Consider the following 17197-nt stretch of genomic DNA (forward strand, 5'->3'; position numbering starts at 1 on the left):
TATTGATGTAGTGCTGGGTCCTTGAAGGCAATGCAAACAAGACTGCAGTCTTAATGCATTAAAGTACTTAAGAGACTGTGTAGGTTCAAATTTACATGGGCACTCTGCTTTGCTGTGTCAGAGCCCATAAAGGGTTGGACTGCAAACAGTGAAGTGGAAGGGAATGTGATTTCATATGAAGAATTCACACCTTGGTTGGGGACTGCTTGCAACAGCTTCAGTGTGTGTCAACAGATCTTGCCAAAGAAAAACATTTTATTTTGGTGGACGAAGTCTGTGTATTGGAAGAGGTCTTCTGACCAGCAAATCAATCAGCAAATCAATTTTTCCTGAAAAATGGCATTAAAACTTTAATTTGAACTAGGCAACCAACAAGCAATGTTTGAACTGGCTCACAACGCCTTTAGCATTGTTCTGTGTGGTTATGATGGCAGATACTGTGGTTTTTGTCTGAACATAGGCCTCCAATCTTCAGCCGTCTCATTCAAATGTTGCATGTTTTCATATAAACAATGACTTGATGAAAGGTATGTTTTTCATAAAATTCTGTACATTTTTGAAAACATGTATGATCTCATGGAATATCACGTAGAAAAAAAATGGAAACATTTTGGTCATAGCTTTTCACTTTCAAATTATCCTTCAGAAAGTATTCTCTACTTTTAGTATATATTTTAGAAGTCTTTTAAACTGCAAAAGCTAGTAAAAGCTTTTAAATATTGCAGAACTTAAATGCTTAAATTTTGGTGCTTTTTTTTCTACAGAACTTCTTCAACAAGAAACTCATAGCTACTTTCTTTCCTTCATTTTCTGAGCGTAAAATAAAACCAGAAAGTTCAAACTAGATTGTGATCAGTTTATTGCTAAATCACAATTCTTCTTGCCACTCTGTTATTGATACAAATTCAGGGTAATGATATAAATGATGTAATGCCAATTATGAAGTAAGATGCTTAATTCAAAGTTTTTAGGTATACAAGCATGCATACAAAATATGCATGTATGTATATATATGTATAACTTGTTTTCTTCTGCTCAGCATTTTTGTTGGATCATGAGTGTTGCCTTTACTCACTGAGGCGTCTCTGGCACAAGGTTTGTAATGTGCTCTATATTCCTGCCTCAGCCTACTTAGTGAAGCAGATACTTCTGCCAGTCTGATAGTATCTAATTACAGAGCCAAGGGGTGCATAATTCAGCAGAACTCTCTGAGATGTTGAAAGATGATATTGTGAGACAGAGAATGGTATATCAGCCCTTGATTTAGGTCACACAAGCAATTCAGTACTGCATAAATAACATGTTGAGTGTTATATCTGAACATAGTATAAACCTTTAAAAATATCATATGTGATAAAGCATTTCAGCTTTTATCAAAGTACTATAACAGCTATATTTTTTCATTTATTATTTTGTTCTTTTAAAGACTCAAATGTAAATTAGTGGGTGATGCTTCTATTGAAATTAATGATCTATGTATGTAGCTGTTCTTTTCGACCAATGGGGTTAAAACACGTGTTTATATTTTATTTCTAGATAGAGGAATAAAAAAAAATGGAATGAATACTTCGTGAGGGTGGCTGTCACGGATTTCATTTGCAACCAAATAAAAATGAGGCTAACATCATGAGTACAGTATTCCTCTCACTGATAGACTTATCTGTTTAGTTGTTTACAGACATGGTCATATACAAAGGTTTTCAAAAAGCAAATTTCACCACTGTTTTAGGAGCAATCACTTTATGCCCCAAGGAATACAGTGGTTCTTACCCTTCAAGCACAAAAGCATTGACTTGGACCACTAATAGCTATTAGTCATGCTGCAAAAATATCTATGTTAAGGGTTTTGGTCCAAAGATAAAAAGCCACTCAAAGTCACCAAACAGACAAAAATGCTGTAAAATATATTAAATAAAATCTATAGTATTTAGAGAGTGATTCATGGCAAACACACTTAAAAATTAATTTGGTATTGTCATTCAATTGTTAATTTTATAAATTCCCCTCCCAAAGAGAAGAGAAATATCTGCTCAGACTGGAGGACCAGTCAGGGACAAGGTAACTATAAGACCAATAGAAAAACATGGACACTTCTGCTGCTGCTTCATCTGCAGCTGGACCCAAAAATCAGGGATAAGATATAGTGGGGAAAGTCTGAACCCAAAAATATTAATGAGTGATCAATGGTATTTATTTGGTTTTCAGAAGCACCATGGAAACACCTGGCTATTGTAGTGTTTTTTCAGAGCTACTGAGAAGTCTCTTATTATTGTTGAGGCAACTGTTATAGGGAAAAGGTAAATTCTCAAAGACAAGTTTTAGGAGTATGATTCTCAAATTTTTTATATTTCAGAAGCTCTAGTAATAGAAACCAGTTTTTTTTTAAAGGCACTCCAAAATTTTCAAACAACTTGGAGATTCACATATTCTGTAATGTGTTTGTTGTACAGTTACATTGACTTCTGGGATTTCTTTAAAAAAGGTTCAGGATTTCAGTGACCTTCTCTCTGTCTGTCTTTTTTGGTTTTTTGTCATATTTTTAATATTTTTATATCTACACTTAGTGTCTACTACTCTTGCTCTCGCAGTGTCCTGACATTTTAGGTTTTGGTTTATCATCTGGTTTTAGTTCTGTATTTTCAGCCTTTTTTCAGTCCCCAGAATCCCTTCATTTTGTTCCTTATCTGCTTGCTCTATTAAGCCTTCTCTTTTTCATCAGCAATTTTTTCTTTTGTGTTGCCACTTGATAGTGAGCTCAGAAATCGAGCCTCATGGATGACATCCCTCAAGATTTGCCCAGTTAAGGATTATATTTAGTCAGCCACGTCAGATGGATGCCAGTGGGATGGCAGAGGGATAGATTTTCCCCAGCTGTACATCAGGACAGGGCTTTAAACAAACTGATTTAGTGGGAGGTGTGCCTGCTCCTGGTAGAGGCATTGAAAGTAGGTGATCCTTAAGGTCCCTTGCAACCCAAACCCTTCAATGATGTTATGATTCTATAATTTGCACTCAGGAACAAAGTAAATAACATTGAGTTTTTTTTATTTTCAATCATGAACAGGACTGAACTGATGAAGTAATTACTTATTCTCTCTAAACAGAAGAAAAGGGCAGCTGTTTCTTAGGCTGGAAGTGGCAGCTCTGCTGTGAAGTGATGCAGGTCATGGTGCTGCTGTTGCTGGCTACTTGATTCTCCTAAGGAAAATGCAAGCTCTTCAGGCTGAGGCAGTAATGCAGAATGTGCCCTTAGACTCTTGGGGAGATGGTAACATTGGGCTGCTAAACTAAGAGCTGCAAATGATGTAGAGGACTACTACTACTACTAGAGGACTACTACTACTAAAGCAACTTCATTTCCTCCCGAAAACTTAAATCTCTTCCTTGGCAATCTTCCCATGCAGGCACTTTCTCTGAAGCAAACCTTGGCCCATGTGCACAGGGTTTCCAGAACATGACACAGTAGTTGCCACTTTAGGCCAAATGGTATTAGGCCAAATGGTAAGTGTTGCTTATAATCAAAAGAGAAAAAAACCCTTGCAACAGTATTAGAATAGTAAAGTAAAAAGCAGACCTTTCTTTGGAAGCTTCCAGGTATCCCAGTGGTGATGGGCACACCTGGCTGGATTTATACAATTTTTTACAAGGTTAATAACTAGGATGTCTAACAGATGCACCCAATTCAGTTGCCCCAGTACCCCAGCCCTGGGTCAACCCCTTGGAGTTGATCCAAGGGCTTCTTTGCCCCACTTCTTGTTATGATGTCTCAGATTCCGGTTGGAAAACAAAATGTTCTTCTTGTAGACCATCTTCCTGACAATAGGACTAAACAGTATTTCAGGAATGTACTACAAGGTTAGCTTATTGTTCTAATATCTAGGGGAAAAGGATAGGGAAAGTACTGGACCTACAGTCATGCATTAGCTATTTGAAAAGCTACAAATATATGAAAAATATACAGAAAGCTTAGGGATCATAAGCTTCTTGCTGCAATGAGAATTCCACCTACAAGAAGTGCAAATAAGTGGCTAATATAAGTTCCTCCAAATCTTTTGATATATTCATCTGTCCGACTTCCACAGCTTTATTAAAGTTTTGTCATGCCCATTAATCAGAGAATAGCCTTCTGTTTAATTTCATCTAGAGTTTTGTGTGCGTTTGTGAGTTACATGAGGTGATTTGAATTTCAAATTTGCAATGCAATATTATAAAAGTTCATTTTCAAAAGTGTCTTTCTTTTCATTTGTTTACATTGCTTGTTATTTATTATGGTTTTGCCACAGTTCCAACCTAGGAAGGAAAAGCACAGTGTTTACTGGTTTACTTCAAAAGTCTATTCTGGTAATTAAATTTGACAGTTTTCAGCCTCTATATTGCTTAGAAAAATAAGAATTAATGTAGATTATAACCCCCCTGTTGTTCATTACCAATGTGGTTTTCAGACAGGTGGCAAAAAGGCTATCTTTCCATGGCAAAAGTCCTTGCAAGGACAAGTTGTGTACATTTGTAGCACAGAAACAAGGGTTCTGTGAAAATTTCCCTGAAGAATTGCTTAATCAGTGTTCTTGATATTTCTTCGCAGGGCAAACAATGGTATTTCTTCACTGCCACATTAGGAGAAAATAAAGCAACAAGCATAAAAGTGACTCTATGTACAGTCCTTCCACTTGATATCTTTCCGGATCACTTTACAACTTTCCATTTTTCCATCTCTTCAGGTGCTTATTTGTATGCTGTAGGGACACCACAGACCTGATGCTTCACTAGATAATGACTGTCTGTACCCATGCTGCCAGCCTCTGGTGTCTGGGAACAAGCAGCATTAGAGATTAGAGCTGTGGAAGAACAAGAGCTTCCCTCCTGTTGAAGAGTTTTGCACTTCAAAATGTATTGTCTCCTCAAGAGGATGAAATGAGGAATACATGAAATTTTCTATTTAAGTAATATTTTAAGAACTTCTTTTGGTTACTTATGAAAACAACAAACTCCTCTTCCTTCAGGCAACCCATGTGTGGTTACTAAAATATTTTGCAGTATTTATGTAGAGTACTTGTCTTTTATGGAGAGAACGAGCTAATTCTCTCACTTGGAATGTGTGAACGATGTGTAGCAGATTTTCAACCTAGAAAATGGGCTGCAGAAAAGTAGCCCATTTTTATAAATCTTGTTCTTAAAACTGAATTTCTGACATCCATTCTAAGAGAAAAAATATTGACCTATCAAAACATGGCTCTTTTCCTGAATGGGAGATGGAAGCCATGGCTACATATGTTGGCAATAACACCTCCAGTGTTTTGTAAGTGATCTGTGAAATACAAATATTTTTCCTGAGAACTCTTTACTATATGAAGAACCTTGTAAACACCTCTCTAAACAGAATATACTTTTTCAAGGATCTTTTTTTGGTATTCACGTAGTAAGTTAAACCATGACTGGTTATATTGCAAAATCTGCAATGGCATCTGTCCAATTTGTGTTATTATCGTTAATTCATGCGATAGGTAAAAATTATCTATTCACCCATCAAGGTTCTTTTTCCATACAGTGAGTGCTACAGTGTAGTAGAGGTGTCCTTGCTTTTTATTTTCTACCTTGTGTTTTGACTCCTGGAATAATGATGAAATAATTAAATAGAATTTGCTGAATACAATGGATAATTTGGAAAGCTTGGAAATGCTCTTAAAAAGCTGGGATTTTAGTTATATATTTGAACATAATATCTTTATTTAGAAGAATGATTCTCAGACTTCTTGAAAATCTGTCACACTCTCTTGAGGAAATTAATCCCTGTAGTATTTACACTATTTAACTGTTGTCATCCTAGAGAGGAAAGAAACAGCATAAACTTTTTCATATTGAAAAGTGGAGTAAAAAGTAAAATCTGAATTTTAGTGTGAAACTCTTTTCCAGCTAGCTGCAGTAGGGTTTTGATTGGACATTGAATACACAAAAATTATATTTTTTTGGATGTTAAAATAATTTCTTGAGGAACTACATTAAAAATTAGGGATACATCTGTACCTTCTGCAGTCATTATCTGGTTCAGCGTGGGCACCTAAAGTATTCTAAGTTAATCTTTGGTCATGGACATGCTAAGGCTTGGCTTAGGCTCTTTTCTTGAAGCAGATTGTCAATAACATCTAAGCTAACAAGTTTAGTCTTAGTCTGGGTGCTATCAAAGGCTGTGCAAACACAAGTGACTGTATTAACAGAATCAGACATCAGCAGAACAGGGTCAATTTATTCCAATTTGGAAGTCCATCAGGATCTAAAATATATCAGTTTCTTGAAAATATTTGTTGACTTACCATCTCTAAGACTTTCCAAAAAAGTCAAGTTGTACCTTACTTTAAGAACTTAAACTGCCTTAAATTGATGTTTTCAAGAACTTTTTCCTATTCCATCTTCACATCTGAATAAAAGTTGGATTGTGTTTTTAAGATGCTGTTTTTTTAAAATAGTATTTTAAATAAAATTACTCAATACTTGGAAGATATTAATCCTTTGCCTAATGTAATGGGAGCTATTTTTTTTCCAGGTCTCAACAGTCCCGGAGTTTGGCCGCATTGTAATTTATACTACCAGTCTTCGTGTGGTGAGAACCACTTTTGAAAGATGTGAACTGGTTAGAAAGATATTTCAAAATCATAGAGTTAAATTTGAAGAAAAAAACATTGCTCTGAACAGTGATTATGGAAAAGAACTAGATGAAAGATGCAGAAGTGTCTGTGAAGTTCCCTCACTCCCTGTTGTGTTTATTGATGGCCATTATCTTGGGGTAAGTAAAGCATGAACTTATATTTTATTCTACAGTTGGGAGGAGCAGATGAAAACCTTGATGAATGAGAAGCAGGATTTTTGGAAAATTGCCTATGATGCTGCAGTGATGGTAACAAGCTAAGACAGGAATCCTTTTGCACTGCACAGATCCTCACTGATAAGTTTGATCTGAAGATGCAAAAGATAACTAGGGAGTAAGAGACAATAATACATCTAAGATATCATCTGCTTCTTAAAAAAATAAATCTCATTTTGTAGTTGAAATCATGAAAATCTAGAGAAATAGATTTTTTCCTTTTGAAAACCTGTATGTATGATTGACCCAGGAAGATGGATACACATAGCATAAACCTGTCATTCACTAATATCTATGTTGAATAAGAGACTAACACTTTGGAGTGTCAGACTTTAAATAGACATTGCATTTTAGATGATGTAGTCTGTATCAGGATCTGTAATCAAGTGAACATATTTTAGATACAAAATTGATTAGTACTTACTTTTTAAAAAGCTTAGCTGTAGAAGAGAGAGAAGAGCCCAACACTGCCCTACTGTAAAACATAAACTCCAAATGGAAAATCCCAATTTGTGCACTAGTGTTCTAGGTCTAGAAGCCTACTGACATTCAAAATCACCTTTTAATTGAACCTGTATATTTGAAATGTATTTCTCATAAACAGAAAAAGAAATCAAAAGAAAAAGATTCTGTAAAGTGGCACAAAGAAAACAGTTTGAAAACTCAGAGAAGGTATTTGTCTTGAGTGGTGAAAAGCTAGCAATTAGCACCAACTGCGAGGCTGTGATTTGTGAAGGCAAACTATATTTAAACACAGTGAGGTTACTGTGTTTGCATCACTTAAAGCTTTCATTTTCACAAAACATTTAAGTAACAAAATGCAGTGTAACCAACAATCAGGGATAATAAATATTGGGTCTGTATGAACACTTTCTCATCTTTTTCCCCATCCCTTCCAAGATTTCCATGTGTTCTGCATTAGTTAGACTTCCCTGAGCATTGTAACAAATGCATTTGCAGTCAAAGGCCTTGCCAGACCACTAGAGCAGCTGTAAAACCACCTGTGTGCAGAATATTAGCAGACAGTGATTTTTACTTCATTGTAGAATATGCTTTTATCAAAACTCTGATTTGGAGAGCTCTCCAGCCAGCCATGAGTAAAAGTGCTACATTCAGGAACTGTTTAAAATTCAACAGGATTCAGACGAAGATTTATTAATCTAATTATTATGCTAAATGTGTAAGTGGTGAGTTATGATTGACTCCAAGAAAATCTCAGTCCACATACGACCAATTTGTCAAAAGAATTCAGATTAGATACTGAAACTGATTAAATAAATTATTTGCTTAACTGGAGGAAATGCCTGGGTACGGTCATTTTGGTATGATGGATGGCCCATTAGACCACTGTCAGTTGGGGGATTTTGTTTGTTTGTTTGTTTGTTTGTTTTCAAAGATTGTGAAAAACTTGTTTTCCAAAAGAGGAGTGACAGTGTAAAACCCAATAAAATCTCATTAAAACTCTCTAAATGCTGTATGAGATTCTTTAGTGATGTGTAGAAAAAAAGGCATGTGAATTAGGAAGATAGCTTACTATGGAAGAGACAAATCTACCTTCTATAGGTGAAGAAAAATAACTTAGTGCTCTGATCTAGATGCATTTATTGCAGCAAGGAAACTACACTTACATTGTTTAGCACAAGAAAACTAAAAGCAATGGGCTGCTAAAAACCAGGAAAACCCCCAGATATGGGGTGTGTTTTCCTGCTTCTTTTTCTTCCTTCTTTTTTTTCCCTTTAACTTGATGAGGTACACTGTAGTTAGCTGGAAAAAAAAACTTCAGTTTAATGAGTTAATTAGAGTTATTCCATGTAAGAGTGACATTATTTGTGGAAAAGCAGCTTTGCAGGCAGGGAACAATGCATGAGACAGCGCCTCTGCTCACAGAGAGCTCATGGCAGCATGTGCCTCGCTCCTCCTCCTGCACAAGATCTGTGCCCTCCATGCTCTGCACTAATTATCATCATGGGAGGCACTGCTGCTTGCTGCAGCACCGCTCTGGTGTGCTTTAGCTGAGAGGAGATGTGCTTTAGCACGGTGAGAAAGCCAAGTTCAGTGTGAGCAGGGCTGACATGTGCCGTGCTCTGTGGCTGAGAGCGGAGCACCTGTGGCTGGTGCACTGGGGAAGGAGAGCCCCAGGTTGAGCCTGGCACTTGGACAGGCTGAAGGGACCTGTGTGCCCTCATTCTGTTTGGTAAATGTGGCAAGCCCCACTATTTTATGGCAGTTATTTCTCTGTCTTTATGTGTCTTTACAAGAGAATCTGAAACTCATTAATTTAGAGAAATAAGGAGGGGTGTGTGTTGAGAGGGTCTGGCAGTGAAGTACTCCCTCCCCAGCTCTGTCAATTCACCTTCAGAAGACAGTGCATTGAGACCCCAAAGGCTGTATATTGGCTGGAACCTGTGCCAGGCTTGTGTTTCATTCAAATGCAATTGAGAACTGATTACAGGACTTGGTCTCATTGATAATACGGATACTTCTATAATGCTTTTTGTAATAATTAACTTCTGATATGGAAATGAAACACAGAAATCCCAAAGCCTGGTGTGTCAGTGTGTCAGTAAATAAACAATGCATTCTTTTCCTTTCTCTCTCTCTCTCTCTTTTCTTTTCTTTTTTTTTTTAAATTTTTTTTTAAATTTTGAATATTTATTTCCTGAGAAATCCCTCCCTGAAGGAGATTGCATGGAGCAGCACAAAGGACAATCTATATTGAGCTATGCAGCTTTCAATGAGTCATAACGAGAAAAAAAACCAACATTGAAATAAAATATGAACAGTTTTGAAAGGTGAAAGATTATTCTTAATGAGATACAAGTAACAAAAGCACCAAAACCCAGCGTATGTACATCTGATAGAGTATATTGTACCCAAGCTATTCAGAAGCATGGACGAAGTTGTTTGAGCATTGCAGGCTGTGGGCATAAATATTCACAGTGCTGTGGAATTTATCATTGCCTGCACAGGGACAATGAAACAAGTCCATGACTTGGGCAGAAGCAATAAAAAAAAAAAAAATCGTGTTTAGCCCCTGTCAAGGAAAGTACTGCATGCTGCAGTACAGCAGAGCTTTTAATCCTCTCTTTTTTTTTTCAGGATTGAAGCATTGTATTTCTTGATACACACTGTCTAAATATCAGTCTGTCAGGAAATTGCTGTTTCTTTCTGCTGCATGCTATTTACTGGCTGATCTAATCCCTTCTTTTCACCTGAAGTTGTCTCCATCTGAAATGGAATTATGCCATCTGCTGGGATACCAATGCAGAATAAAAAATTGCTCCCAGAAAACAGAAAGCCACACAGAAAAAAATAATTTATTTACTCTTACAGCACTCATTTACTCTTATAAACACATTCAGAATAGTTAAGGGTTTATGTTATGCAAAGACCCACATACCTGGAAAAGGGATGCAAATAAAACAGGCAAATAAGTAATTCTTTGTAAATATGTTAACTCACAGCATAATATTTTAAAAATACATGTATTTTTTTCCACTTGAAATAGATTATTGAATTCCAGTGTTCACTTGCCATACATACCTCCTTGATTTTTTTCAGATATGTGAATTTAAGACTGTTTTTTCTGAAGAAAATATCTCCTGTTTGGTTTTCCTAGCTAGAATGAATCCAAAATAGCATTAGATTTATAGTAAAATTATTTTGACACAATGGTTATGATCCTTTCCAAAAATAATGAGGATTTTTGTAACTAACTTTTAGAAAATATATGTGGATAGGTTTTTTTTGTGAAACAGGAATTAACAGTTTCTTTTTAGTTGATTTCCAGTGGCTATATCTATTTAATTTTTCTCTGTGTTTTGTTAAATAGATTCTTCTGGTATTCACCTGATGGGAGGATATGAATAGCTCTGTGACACTAAAACTCTTATTTAATTATTTCATTCAGTCACCTAGCCTTTTCCCACTTGTTTCCTCCATTTTGCAGTTTAACATGTCAGGAAACGCAGGGTTCAATTGCTTTTTACACATCAAACTTTCCCATTCTTTGCATACCAAATCTGGACTTTCTGATGCCAGTACCATATTGCAGTGTCAATTTTCTCAGTTTTGGGAAGATTTCCAGGCAGTTATTTGTACCCCCTGTGTCCCTGCTGCCAAGGGGCCCTGGCTGTGAGAGATGTGGTGCTGTGGGCAGAACAGAGTGTGAGCTGTGGGAGGAGACGGGACATTCACAGCCCAGCTCCCCGCAACATCCCTGTGAAGAACGCGGGCCAGGGATGGTGTGTCACAGATATATTTTATGAAAATCCTTTTGCCAGGATTTTCTTCTCCTGAGAAGCTGAGGAGCCTCAGGAAAGAAATGTAAACAATAACTATCTGCTGCTGTGGAATGCAACAGGTGCTTCTTTGATTGGTCCATGTTAGGTGTTTCTACTCAATAACAAATCAAGGATGCAGCTGGGTCAGACTCTCTGGTCAGTTAGGAGCCTTTGTTATTCATTCCTTTCCATACTTGTCTGGCCTTCTGATGAATACTTTCTCTCTGTTCTTTTAGTATAGTTTTAATATAGCATTTTTAATATAACATATTCATAATATAATACACCAGCCTTCTGAAACATGGAGTCAAGATTCTTGTCTCTTCCCTCATCCTGGGACCCCTGCAAAACTCACATTTGGTGGCCCCGAGTGACTGAAGACCACAATGGTGAAGAGTGTGAGTGCATTTTTGCTGCCCTAACAAGAGGCCTTGCTTATGTACTTAGCAAAATAGGAAATAGGGCATGCAATCTATCTGCACTGCAAATCTGTCCACAAGAGGGATGGTGCGGAGCCTTGCTAATTTTTCTCAGTATATAAGGAATGATGTGGAAGAGAGGCTGCTTCCCAAAACCTGCAGGTATTCTAGTAAAGCCAAATGCAGAGCCATATATCTGTGTTTATTTCTTGATGAAGAATTACATCTTGGAGATGGTAATGGTTTATATCCAAGATAGGTAGCAACAGACAGGTTTATTAACCAGACAGAGCTGGGGCGGTAGAAAATTAGTGGACCTTGTCCTAGTTCTACAGTTAATGGGAATTTCATATTTGAAACAGGATGCTAATTTCTGGATATCCTCAATGGAAAATTGGGAAAATAATTTTATTAATTAAAAGCATCTGGAAAATTTGCGGAGTGATTTAGCCAAGTCTGTGGCATTTCCTTGCCAATGGAATATCTGGCTATGACCCCTGGACTCCTCCAGCAAAATTCAGCTGAGAGATTCAGCAAAATTAGTAGATAAAGGATTCACAGGCTTCTACTTTGAAATTCAAAAAAATGGGTAAGAAACCTGAAAACTTGCTTCTCACTGAAGATTATGCTCATTGTCCCTCCTTACTCTCTGAAGGGACAGACTACTTAAGACTTCACATACATTTCTGAGCAATTGTGGACTGAGCACAACCTAGGAAGAAAAAGAAAGACATCACTTTGAGGTCAGAAAGCACCTATTAGACTTAACAGCTGTATCAATTACTCTGTTAATTATGGATTCTGTGTGTTAAGACTCAAAGATCCAGAGGGAAGGTTAACCTTTACAGACTTCTATATATATTCCACTTGGGGCTGCCGTTAATCAGAGAAGACAGAGTGGCGCTTAAAAACATTGATAGCCATTCTGATGTTTGGGTATTAATTTAAAAACCATAGCTTTCTACTTTGTAAGGAACACAGCTGACTGACTGAATGTCATCAGAAATATAAATCCTTTAAAATATAAATCTATAATGGGAAACCTGTCAAACTTTTAATTACTGTGTTGTAAAAGCCAATTAACATTATACATCATGGAAACATAGGGCAGAAGTCACAGGAATGTTTTTCCCTGTGGCAACAGAGAAGAGAGTTTTTCCTAAAGGGGGCAAATTGAGGCTTGTCCAGCTTAAGGAATTTGGATAATCAATAATCATCATCAATTTGCAATAAAGTTGCAAATCCTTAATGTCTCTACTCAGAAGAGCAGCACAAGCTTTGTCTTAAGCTGCTGCAGTGTATTCAAACTCGAAGCCAATCCTCTATGGGCTGCCTTGGCCACGTTGTGCCAATTGGTCCCATTGCCTGCTCCTCTGTGTGAAAAGATGAGAGGACAAGCATGAAAGGGGCCAACAGACTGCTAAAACCTGCTCTGCTGGGGACACAGACACCTCATGCACTCTGTGCCCATGATCTGTAATGGATTTCAGTAGAAGAGTCAACACAATAAGGCTAGCTCATCAGTCCCCTGTCATCTTCTGTGACTAATTAACTACAACTAATTGCCTTGTGCGATCCTTCTTTTTTTAAATCTCTCCCTTTGAAAGTATAACACTGTAAAAGCAGTGTCCACTGAAAATGTGGCTTTCCACATCCACTAAAATATTAACATTTTCTTTTTCAACTAAAATCATCAAACAGAGAGTCAAAAGTGCTGATGTTTTTTACAAATCTAAGCAAAAAGACTTTCTAAATGGAAAATAACCTTAGTAGGGTGTCATAAAAAGAGCTTTGAAAGGTTTGGTTGACTTTAGTTGGCTTTTGGGCTACACACTTGTAGCCTCAGTAGTCCCCAGCAAGGTTCTGTGAATGGCTGGACACATGGAGGTACATTGGAGTCACAGATGTATTCCCTGTTCTCACCAGCTGCTTTTCCTGTACCTCCCAGAAACTGGGAGAGGTGCTGGTGAGGAGCTGGTGCTGACCACGGGCCGCTCGAACTAATGGCACATCTGAGATGTGCGCCAGCATCCCACTGCACCTCAGCCCTGTGGCAGTGTCCCACCGCACCTTTTAGTTAAGGCTGGAAGCAAACTCAAAGACAAAATTTAACAATTTGGAATGCAGGGACCAGCAAACTGGGGCAGCACAATGGCATGAGCTCACCATGGGTGAAGATATGGCCAATTGCCCCGGCAGCAAGTAAGGCCTGTGTATCTGTGCCTCAGTTTCCTCACCTTTTGTTGGTTTCTGATTAAAAGTGTCTGCAAGTATTTCACAAGAATTAATATTCAATGAAATTTGTTCTCCAAGTGAAGTTCAGATGTTCAAATGTGGTGCTCTAATTAGAAGAGAAGGGAAGAAGTTCCCTATCCTTCCTAACAGTTTAATTTTGTCTGCAGGTCTCTTAGCATTTACTTTCAGGAGGAAAAAATTCCCCAGTGCTTCAGTAGAGCTTTGGCTGAGAACACAGAATCCCTAAGAGGCCTAATGCAATCAGACTAAATTAATATTACATTCTGTTGTGTCTGACTTTAATGTTGTTAGAGTATTTTCATTAGTCTTTTTCTCCTTTTGTTATACATAAGGCATATTATGTCTTAATTCAATGGTCAGCTGTCAGAATATTTGAAATAAAATCTCCTCTTCTAATTTTGCTTCATTCTCTGATGTGTCGTATATTTATAAAATTGTAATTTTTTGACATAATAGAAATATTTTGACATAATTAGAAATATCTTTTATTCTGTCAGGAAGCATACCCCGTAAAATAAGGGGAAGACGGTCAGAATTTCCAAGCTGTGTCCCCTTTTACAGAAAAGGCAATGTGATATGTCACATTGCTAATGAACTTTAGGCATTGCTATCAAACCTGTGATTAGATTCTCCTCTCCTTCTAACTTTATTAAGGTTGACCTAATTGCAATACAATTAATGTGAGTCAAATTTGTCCTCAGCCTATTTAAAATTTCAAGTCCAAATCTTGTAATCATCTCTGGTTTTTGCATGGTGAAATGCCTGACATTTTTCATCTTCTTTTCCTAATAGGGTGCTGAGAAAATTTTACTAATGAATGAATCTGGGGAACTGCAGGATCTCTTAACCAAAATTGAGGTAATTGTATTTCTGCAAATAAACACAGGGAATATACATTTACTATTTGTAATTGAGTAGATGTTCTTTTTAACCATTTCCTTTTCTTCTACTATAAACTGATGAACCCAAATGCTTTTTTGTTTTAGTCTTTTTTACACCCTGTTTTGGGGTGCAGGCCCTAAAATGTTATTACCAAGTCAAATATGTGTCCTAATCTTGGGTCAAAAAAGTACATATATAGGGCAAACAACGTCAGACTACAGGAAATTCATAACTTCTCACTGAATACAACCACTGCTTCACTGCCTTTTGGTGATTTTTTTGGGAGTCTTTGGTTGGTTTGGGTTTTTTCGTCTTATTTATTCTGTTCCTCAAAAATGGGTTTACTACAATTGCAAGAGGCAGTCTGTTTTCTTCATTGCTGGAGATGCCAAAAGTGGTTCCACAAACTGTTCAAGGAGGAAATGGTCATTGCTCAAGAAACTGAGCTAAAGCAATTTTGCCTTGTTTTTGTAACTTTTGTTAGTTCTCTTAACTACATCCAAAGGTATCTGTATATTTACAAGCTCAACAAACAATAATGAATGTAAAGATTAAAAATATTATTCTCTTAAAATTTTGAGATTGTTTGCAGTAATGTTCAATAAAGTAAATATTCACCAAAATTACAAAAGATGGGAGCACACTTGAGATAAAAACAATGTTAATTTTACATTAAATATTTCCAATTGTTGTCCCTGGAAGAGCTGATAGTAATAGGAGCTGTTTGCCTTGTGAAGAGGAACAGCAAGTTTATGAGCTACAGAACAAAAGGAAAAAATGCCTTGTTTGCATGCTCATCTGAGTTTTCAATAGATGAATGCTATTATTAATGGATTTGCAGAAATATTTTCATTTTTCTTGATGGTACTCCAGATACTACATTTTCGGTGGGTATTTTACTGTACTCTGGTAATAATTTGTCACTAATTTTTAGTGGTACACAATTCCTCAGACTGACAGTAGCAGGAATTGTATGGATTTTTGTTCTTTCTTTGTGAACAACCTGCAAAGTCCGTACTCAGCAGTTCAATGCTAAAACAGGTGGTGGTAAGTACCCAAAGTGGCATACCTTTCCTTTATCTGATTTGAGCTTTAAGGCAATCATTAAATAAATTAGCCAAGCCATATTTTCAGCAAGTGCAACTTAAAAGAGTCATTGAAATCTCTTCTTCTATGCACCACTGTCTGTAATCCAATAAAAAATAGAGTAAATTTATTGTTTTACTTGGGAATTGGGACAATTGAGAGGCCTCAAGCCTTCCTTGGAGCAATTTTCCCTGGATATAACTGTTGGACATTGATGATCTTTCTTCTTTACTCTTAAAGCTTCAGCATTCTACATCCATAAATTTGAGTACACCACTTATTTCCTTGAATACCACTTGTCAGAAGCTATGAATGGCTTTTTGATATCATCAGCTTTAACTGCAATAGGTGTAATATGTTCAGCATGAGCATGCAAATGCTGAAAGTCATAATATATATCTTAATGTACAGCACAGAAAACATAACATCAGCATAAACTGCCTGGAGTTTGGATTCAATCATCACAATACCTCCTAGATTTAATCTAGACCTAAACAACATCCAAGTAATGGATGCAGGCTATCCTTTATCTTGCTGTTTTGGCAAGTATAAACGCAGGCTAGGGAGGTATTAAGTGACCAATGAACCTGCAGTGAGCCTCTCTGACATTGCATGTGGATCTGGCCAAAGGAAAAGGCAGACTTACTGCTCTGCCATGATGGTTTGCCATGGGATGGGGATGGTGGGTCTTGCCCAAAATGGGAACCAGGATGTGTATTTTTAGCTATCCTGGAGTCCTCATTGTCCTAGACCTTATGGCGATTGATGAGGTAACATTTTTGTCTTTCTTTCATTCTTTGAGCAGAGAGTGCAGCATCCTCAAGAGTGCCTCTCTTGCGGGGGCTTTGGTTTCCTGCCGTGCTCAGCGTGCCATGGGAGCAAGATGTCCGTGTTCCGGAACTGCTTTACGGACTCCTTCAAAGCCCTCAAGTGTACTGCTTGCAATGAGAATGGGCTCCAGCGCTGCAGGAGCTGTGCAGGCTGAAAATGGCATCTCCACATGTTCAAACACATTTTATGGTACTGCACCAGTTTGTAATATGTTGTTTTTTTTTGTTTTTTTTTTTTTTTTAATTAATCCATTTATCCAAAACAGTCAATAAAAATCCATTTGTTGTATACTTCTGGTTTGAGCATTTGAGCTTTTTGATCTTCGACTGTTGACCATATAATGAACTCTAAAATACTTCTTTCAAATCTCCTTATAGAGAGATTTGTAGTCTGGAAAACTTATCGCATATATGAATTCTTTCTTTTTCTATATGGGACCATCAGCAGTCATATGTGTTTTTGAGTAATGCACTCAAAATTACAGCAAAATGAAGCTTAAGCTTCAGATTATTGAGCAATGCTGCTTTCAAATTCAGTGAGAATAAAGATTTTGTAATGTGGATTTGCCCAAGACTGTTCCACAC

The 17197-nt window shown here is 37.1% G+C and overlaps 1 protein-coding gene across 1 annotated transcript in view; it reads left to right on the top strand.

Annotated features, from left to right (window-relative positions):
• The window catches only part of GRXCR1 (glutaredoxin and cysteine rich domain containing 1), a 38251-nt gene extending 21484 nt beyond the window's left edge, over window positions 1-16767 (top strand). The window contains exons 4-6 of the mRNA XM_038136341.1: window positions 6557-6778; window positions 14607-14672; window positions 16588-16767. Of these exons, the coding sequence (XP_037992269.1) occupies window positions 6557-6778; window positions 14607-14672; window positions 16588-16767 (468 nt within the window). The remainder of the gene's footprint in view (window positions 1-6556; window positions 6779-14606; window positions 14673-16587) is intronic.
• Window positions 16768-17197: the final 430 nt, after the last annotated feature.

This window comes from Motacilla alba, chromosome 4 (genome assembly GCF_015832195.1).
Source record: "Motacilla alba alba isolate MOTALB_02 chromosome 4, Motacilla_alba_V1.0_pri, whole genome shotgun sequence".
NCBI classification, from domain to species: domain Eukaryota; kingdom Metazoa; phylum Chordata; class Aves; order Passeriformes; family Motacillidae; genus Motacilla; species Motacilla alba.